At 55.9% G+C, this 7617-nt stretch overlaps 1 protein-coding gene across 2 annotated transcripts; it reads left to right on the top strand.

Annotated features, from left to right (window-relative positions):
* The first annotated feature begins 4698 nt into the window (after window positions 1-4698).
* Window positions 4699-6702, top strand: HELT (helt bHLH transcription factor). 2 transcript variants are annotated; one of them, XM_008586643.1, is made up of 4 exons: window positions 4699-4806; window positions 5269-5373; window positions 5651-5747; window positions 6174-6702. In XM_008586643.1, exons 1-4 carry the CDS (start codon window positions 4780-4782, stop codon window positions 6668-6670), a joined length of 726 nt encoding a protein of 241 aa, XP_008584865.1. In that variant the 5' UTR covers window positions 4699-4779; the 3' UTR covers window positions 6671-6702. The 2 variants fall into 2 exon arrangements, with proteins under 2 accessions (XP_008584865.1, XP_008584864.1); XM_008586642.1 differs by having other exon boundaries at window positions 6171-6702.
* Window positions 6703-7617: the final 915 nt, after the last annotated feature.

Below are 7617 nucleotides of genomic sequence, written 5' to 3'. Positions count from 1 at the left end.
CATTATCTGCTGATGTCATTGCCGGGTTGAGAATACTATTGGTGACCAGAGGGAGCAGAGGAATCAGGATTGCTGAGTAAGGGAAAGTCCAGAGAAATTGCCCACCCAAAAGGAGAGCTGACGCCACCCACAGCTGCTAGAGTGGGCAGTGAGAGCGACTGTTGCGTTGAGGCTACTGAACTGGGCCATCAGGACAAGTATGTTCTTCTTTCTTAGAGTACAAGCTTGTGGAAGGTGGAGCCAAGTCCGTTTTTGCTCTCTATTGCCAGCCCCTGGCTCACTGTCAGTGCTCACAGCCTGCTGTTATCACTGGACTCATGAAAAGTAGGAATGGGTGGAAGGAGGCTCAGGGGTGCAGCTGATACCCCCGACAATGATCACACAAGCAAAGAAAGCAGGTGTCCTACAGAATGTTTACCAGTACCAAACCACAGGGTGTCTGACTGGACTCTCCTTCACAGTAACAGAGGAGTAAACTGAGGCAGTCGGCCCTGGAGGTTACACAGGTTATACTTTGTGAAATACGTTGTGACAGCAGCTCACTGTGTGCCACTGGGCATTCCCAGGTCTCCTCTTTGCCCCTCAGATTCCTCAACTGTAAAAGAGGGGGTTGGATTCAATGCTGCCATGGGTCCTTTCAGAAGAAGCACCCTGTAATCCTAGTCACTTCGGAATAGAATCCAGGAGCTCCGTTCCCTTCGCACCTTGTCTTTCTGGTACTTCAGAAGTACTTTAGGGTCAGCCCCATGTGTGTTTTCCTTGCTCTCTGATAAGTCTCTTCATATTCCCCCCCCCTTGATTAAATCCTCAGTCCTGTTAATGAATCTAGAAAGTCTGGGGGTGGGGGTAGAGGGAGGGATTTGAAATCACCCAGAACTTTGTCTTAAAGCAATTTGGCTGAAATTACCATATACCCGCTACACTATTTTCTTTCTATTCATTTTTCCTTTCCTGCCTCCCAAATCCACAAATTCTCAGTTTCTAAAACTGGGGGGGGGGGCGGGGGGGGACACAAAAGAATTTGTTTCAGTGTTTGGAAGCTACATGTCAAACCTACGGTGCTAAAGACATAGTATTAAAAATAACAGTAGTAAACACATTCTGCTTGTGATTGCTGTGTTCCCCAGTAGAGGTCTTTAGATTCCAGGAGGCTATGTGCAGAGTAATATTTAATTAGCACTGTCTAATTTCTAGGTAGTCTTACTTCCTGGCTGTCTTTTGATTTTGATGCTAACATTTGAGTCACTTGAGAATGGCTATGATGCTGAGGGGCTTCTGCACTTACAGTCTTTTTTAGCTTCACACACGCTGGGAGAACACAGCCCACCAGCAAGCACTAGGTAGTGTCACCTGTGAGAGGGGGTGCCCAGAGGTCCCCATTCATTTGCCTAATTTTAGTCAATTTAACGAATTTCAGGAGATATTACTGTGGCTTTTTCAGTGAGAGTAAAGTTTTCCCAGGGATGCGAAAAGTATGAAATGAGTGAAAAAACCATAACACAGCAAACCCCACAAGCCACTACTAAAACATGTAATAAATAGTCACTGCAGAAGGAATTTGCAGGCAAAATAAAACCGCCAATCGAGTGCTTAAGCCCTCTTTTAGGTGCCTTGCATATGTGCCTTTCCTTATTTTACTCTAGTGACCACCCTGTGACATAGTAAATACAATTATTATCCCCATTTTACAGATGAGAAAACTGAGGCACTGCAAAATTCAGTAACTTGCCCAAAGTCTGGCCCAGTTGGTAGGTGGTGGAGCTGGAATCTGAACACGCTGTTTGGCTCCAGCGACAGCTGCTCTTCACCACTCTGCTCTCATTTTGCCTGGAAGGTAGGTCAAGATCAGGGACCACTTGATCATCTTCCTGAGAAGTAAAGGGAAGACGACTGCGAGGCGCCCCCTGTCGGGCAATGTGATTCAGGCCATCAGGCCGGAAAGGGAGAAACAAGGACGTCCTTCCCCTAACCTGGTCTGGAAGAGGCGCCGCCAGTCCCCCAGTCCCCCTGGTAGTGCTGCGGTCAACGAAGGAAAAGGCGAGGATGTGCACGTGTGCACCCCATCTTCACCCACCCACCTTCGTTTGCTCCCCAGCCCCCTGCAGCTGCACGCGGGTACTTTTAGCCTGGGACAAGCCTGGAGCCCAGCGCTGCGATCAAACCCTGGAAATTAAACAGTTTGCATGGAATGAAATTGTGCCTGTGGAAGGTGCGTGCAGCTGGCGGTTAACACCAGCGGTAAGAGGATCAACTCCTCGTCCGCTGGCTTAAAAAGGGGGTGGGGGTGAGAAGCGTGCACGCTCCCTCCTACCCATTCACGTTAGTTAATTTGGATGATAAGGGTTCGTGCTTAATCCCCTTGTGTGTGAGTGAATATACTGAAATCTACAACCCCTGAGAGGGCACCCGCGGCTGGCAGAGCAACATGCGGGAGGACGCGGGCGGTGTCCAATCTAGCGTGAAGTAGAAAAGAAATGTCGCCAGGAGACTGGAAGCAAGACGGAAAGGGACACCCTAGGGGTGCGTGGTGCAGACCGAGGCCCACACCTCCCAGGCCGCCTCAAGTGGGCCGCTGGCTTCCCCGAGGCCCGACACCCCGGGCCAGGCTCTGCGCCCTAGAGCTCCCTCGGTCCCACCAGCGAGCCGGGCTCCGCCTTAGCGACCTCTGCCAAGGACTAACACGCAGAGGGAGATCCTGGGCACGGCCATTGTCCAGCAGAGTAGAGAGAATTCGGGCTGGGGTCGGGGGCAGAAAAAAGTGAGAGATATTTAAGGAGAGGTTTCAGCTGTTCCCAGATGGAAAAAATTAGAAATAGAAGGGAGAGCTCGGTGGCTCTAGAGAGGCTCATAAAATTAAGCCCATTTTTACGGTTTCCACCTGCAAGAAAGCTCACCCCACACCCACGCCCCGCAAGCGCGGAGCCCCCCGAGTGCGGGACCGGGGGCAGCAAATGTGAGCGAGGCCCGTCCGCGGGGGAGGAGGCCTCCGGCGGCGGGACCGGCTGCCCGCAGAGGCGCAGGCGGCCAAGAGGGTTCCCAGCCGCCGCCCCCTCCTTCCCTGGGGCCAGTCCAGCAAATTTCCTCCCCCGTTTCTGTTCGCGCCTTCCCTCCCTCCTCCTCCCCCGATATTTTCGCTTTCTAAAACCATAAAAAAGAGATCAACTTCCCTAACTTCACGGGGCCCTTTTCAGTGACAAATATTGATGCCCAAAGTGTCTGCGCTCTCCCGCCCCCAAACGTTAAGAAAAGGCGCCCGCGAAAGGGGGACATAAAAAGTTAACAATGCTGTGAAAATATGTTTGCAGAAAATAGACAATCGTTGGATTAAACGTATTCAAGTATGAAATAATGCCTTTTTGTGTCAAAACTTGGGCGATGGGCGGGTACAAAAGTTCCCTGTGGCAGCTACTTGCTCCCTTTGTGAGCCGTGCGCTTTGGCGTCTCCACTTGGGCGCATTACTCAGAGCCCTCTAAGCGCGATTGTTTCTCCCTTTCTAATGACATTTACCGGATCAAAACATGCTGTTAATTCGATCAGAAGGCTTCACCCTCCCTGACAAAGCCACAATAATTTCTCCTGAAGTTTGTTAAATTGACCAAAATTAGGCAAATGAATAGGGGTCTGTAGGCGCCCCCTCTCGCAGGTGACGTCGCATAATGCTCGCCTGGGCCAGCTGCATTCCCCCTTTTCTTCTCGGCCCACTCTACTCCGTGTTGCCCCCCAATCCTCCCCCCCACACACACACACATACATACACACACGCCTGCCTGTCTCTCCTCCCCCACCCTCTGGCATTATTAAAATTTAGCCCAATGAAACTATTCATACTTTTCAATGGACATCTTGGTATAGGATAATAGGCTACAAATTGAGCCTCTTCCCCCCGCGAAGAAAGAGCCAGAGGGGGGAGAAAAGAAAGCAAGCGACATGGTCAGGGTGTAGGGGGGAGTGTCGCGTGCCAAAGACCGGTGGGAGGGGCGAGGCGAGGCGGGAGCCTCGTGTGCCAGCCGTAGCCCCACACCTGCCGGGATGTCCGGACAAATAAAGCGGTGTAAACAAAAAGGGGGGAGATGGACGTGTCACCAAGTCGTGTGAGAAAAGCCTGGGAACAAACGGGGAGCCTCCGTCTCCAAGAGCTCTCCCTTGAACCCGGCGGAACAGCCTATTAAAGGCTTACTTAATTACTTTAATGACTCTGGACAGGCTTTAAAACGCACTCGGCGCTGGGACGGCAGGCTTGCTGGGATTTGTAAACAGGCGATCGTGTGAGACTCAGCGGTGGGACTAAAGGAGGCGACACTGTTTTGTGAGGGTCCTCACCCCCCGGTGCCCGTGGCCGCTGCGCCCCTGCGCTCGGCGCCCACGGCTGCTGCAGGCTTTGGCTCGCCCGCCTGCCCCAGTTTACCGCCTCCTTTTCCCGCCGGTACTGTTGCCATGCAAATGTTATTCCCGGGCCGATCACGTGTCTTTTGAAGGGCCACGTGGATTAACAAAGCTGATCTGCCCCCAGCTCGCCCCCCTCGGCTGCTAAAAAAAATTTTTTTTTAACTTCTTTAAACCTGATCTTGAATGCATACATCCTCCAAACGCAGCTCCCCTAATCCTATGGAATAATTCAACTCGTGAATACACTTGGAGCCCTAGATGACCGCTTTATAAGGCAGCCCCTAGGAGTGGGGAGGCTGCAGTCTACCTGGGACACTCGAGGAGGCACACGAGGTGGGAAGTGGACGGGTGCCTCGCGCCACAGTCTCTCCCGAGGGCGCGTACTGACCAGGATGTCAGACAAGCTCAAGGAACGCAAAGTGAGTCGACTGAGCCCAAATGGCCCTTGCGCCCTGGTGGTGGAGGCGTCTGACTCACCGACCTGCCAATTGACGGGACCAATGGCAGGGACGTGGTCACACCTAACTTGGCGAATGAAGGAATCCCGAGTAGTTTGGGAAGTGGATGGGGTAGGGAGAGGAGAGTCCTTAACCTAGGGGACGCTCACGCCCAGCGACTGTTGGCCACCTTCCCAAAGCCCTGGCGCTCAGCTTGGCGGGGCGGCCCGAGTGGGTAGGGTGTCTGGAAGGGGAGCGCCAGCGTGGGCGTGAGGGGGCAGAGCTCATCTGGCGCGAAGGTGGAGGGCCAGGGGCCCCTTTCTGGGGCTAACTTCTGCGCAGCGTGAGCGGCTGGGAGGACGGTTAGCACGCAGCAACTTATATCCGTGCCTTTGACGACTCCCTGGGCAAAACCATCCTAAACGTACAAATCTCTGTTCGCAGAGAACCCCCGTTTCTCATAAAGTGATAGAAAAGCGGAGGAGAGACCGGATCAATCGCTGCTTGAACGAGCTGGGCAAGACGGTGCCCATGGCCCTGGCGAAGCAGGTAACATCCGCGGTCCGAAACACGGTGCCAGGCGCTGGCAGCTCTCCGATGCCATTCTCGGCGGAGACGCCGGAGGGTCTGCGGACGCAGAGAGCCGTACTTGTGGGCCTCCTGCCCCCAGGAGCCTGAGCGTTGAGTGAGTCTCGGGCGGTTCTCGAGCAAATTAGCAGCAGCGCCTCGCTCGCTGGTCCTCTCCAGATGAAGCCCAGCCTGCCCAGCCTGCTGGGTTGGCCTCCACCCGCTGGGCCTCTGCGACGGGCCCGTCCTCTTTTTGCAGAGTTCCGGAAAGCTGGAGAAGGCGGAGATCCTCGAGATGACCGTCCAGTACCTGAGAGCCCTGCACTCTGCTGATTTTCCTCGGGGAAGGGAAAAAGGTGGGCGCGGGTTGGAGAAAGGGAAACCTGGGCAGGGAGCGTGCGCCACACGCAGACCTGGAAGCTGGCAGTGGGAGTGAAGGAATGTTCCCGGGAGGTCTACTCGCGGGAGGCTGCTGGAGCGGGGCAGGACAGGGGTCCTGCGAAAGCACCTCTCCAGCCCCGGCGATGAACTGGTTTTTAGGGATGCTGGTTCTGTCTCCTCCTCTCAGGTGGGGTGGGTGGGATCAGGCTCTTAGAGAAAAGAAGGTCGTTTGCCCGTGCTTTTCCAGTCTCTGGACTGCGGAGAGGAGAGGGCGGGCCTCAAATGAGAACTTTGTCCAGAAAACGTGATGGAAGGTGCCTGGCACCCGCCTCGGACTCCCCATGGGGACGGGGCTGCTCACGGTTGTTTCCTTCCTACCGTCTTTGTCGCCCCTCCAGCAGAACTTCTAGCGGAGTTTGCCAACTACTTCCACTACGGCTACCACGAGTGCATGAAGAACCTGGTGCATTACCTCACCACCGTGGAGCGGATGGAGACTAAGGACACCAAGTACGCGCGCATTCTGGCCTTCTTGCAGTCCAAAGCCCGCTTGGGCGCGGAGCCCGCCTTCCCGCCTCTCGGTTCGCTCCCCGAGCCGGATTTCTCCTATCAGCTGCACCCGCCGGGGCCCGAGTTTGCAGGCCACAGCCCGGGCGAGGCCTCCGTGTTCCCGCAGGGCGCCGCCCCGGGGCCTTTCCCTTGGACGCACGGTGCGTCCCGCAGCCCGGCGCTGCCCTACTTGCCCAGCGCGCCCGTTCCGCTCCCGAGCCCCGCGCAGCAGCACAGCCCCTTCCTGGCACCAGTGCAGGGCCTGGACCGGCATTACCTCAACCTGATCGGCCACGCCCATCCCAACGCCCTCAACCTGCACGCGCCCCAGCACCCCCCGGTGCTCTGACGCCAGCTCGCCCGCCGCGTTCCTCTGCGCTTTGGGCGCCGCGCAGGAGACATGCTGTATATATTGTACAGGTGTAAATACTGTGCCAACAAGACGCTGGGGGGGGGGGGGGGGGGGAGGCCAAGAGCGAATTCGTCTTCTGAAGGATCTCCCCTGGCAATAAACGTTTTCTGAAAAAGACCCAAAGAGATGGATTTCTTTGTTACCTTCTGCTCATCCACAACCCATCCCCCCTCAGAGATGCCAAGGGTGCGAGGCTGACAGAGGCCAAAGTGACGGTCCTCAGTAGTTTGGTGGGGGGCTCACGGCGGAGTCTGAGGGAGGCGGGAGGCTGAATGGAGGTTTAGGCGGATATTCGAGGGTCGCTTGGGGCGGGATTTGCGGCTCCTCCGGAGCTCCAGATCGCACCCGCCCCGGGCGCATCAGGGGAATTTGCCTGGGAGAAGGGCGGAGGCAAGGAACCCGGCCCTTGGCTCTGGGAAAATGCAAAGCGAAGGGCCCGCCCCAAACTGGCTTTAGAGGATTTTCGCCAGCTGGGACCGAGGCGCCCTTCCTACTCCGAGGCAAGTGCCCCGACGCGCGCGCGCAGCACGCCCGCGGGTCTGGAACGCGGCGAAATCCAGGCCTGCGGGACGTGTGGCCGACCACACCGCCTGAACACGTCCCCAAAAATGCCTAGAACAAGTAACGTTCTGAGTTATGGCTTAAAAACAAATCCGTCGGAGTTTTCTGACCATCCTCAGATGACCTCTACTCGGCCCCGGAGGGTTCAGGGACACTGGTGTTGCCTTTTGCGCACCGATTATTCCAGCTTCGGGGACACTAGGCGACCGGGTGAGAGGCCGGCACAGGCCAGGTTGGGAGCCGCGCTTACCCAAAGGATTGTTTCCCCAGCCGACGATCCCACCATTCGGCCACTAGCGCGGGATCAGGACGCTGGGTTCTCT

Source organism: Galeopterus variegatus, unplaced genomic scaffold (genome assembly GCF_000696425.1).
Source record: "Galeopterus variegatus unplaced genomic scaffold, G_variegatus-3.0.2 Scaffold4063, whole genome shotgun sequence".
Taxonomy (NCBI): domain Eukaryota; kingdom Metazoa; phylum Chordata; class Mammalia; order Dermoptera; family Cynocephalidae; genus Galeopterus; species Galeopterus variegatus.
The sequence above is the reverse complement of the archived record's forward strand: the minus strand, read 5'-3'. Positions and strand labels throughout refer to the sequence as shown.

Coding starts and splice junctions, on each gene's coding strand:
- HELT (XM_008586642.1), top strand. CDS start 4,780: ATGTCAGACAAGCTCAAGGAACGCAAA. Junction 4,807..5,268: donor ACAAGCTCAAGGAACGCAAA/GTGAGTCGACTG, acceptor CTCTGTTCGCAG/AGAACCCCCGTTTCTCATAA. Junction 5,748..6,170: donor TCCTCGGGGAAGGGAAAAAG/GTGGGCGCGGGT, acceptor TCGCCCCTCCAG/CAGAACTTCTAGCGGAGTTT.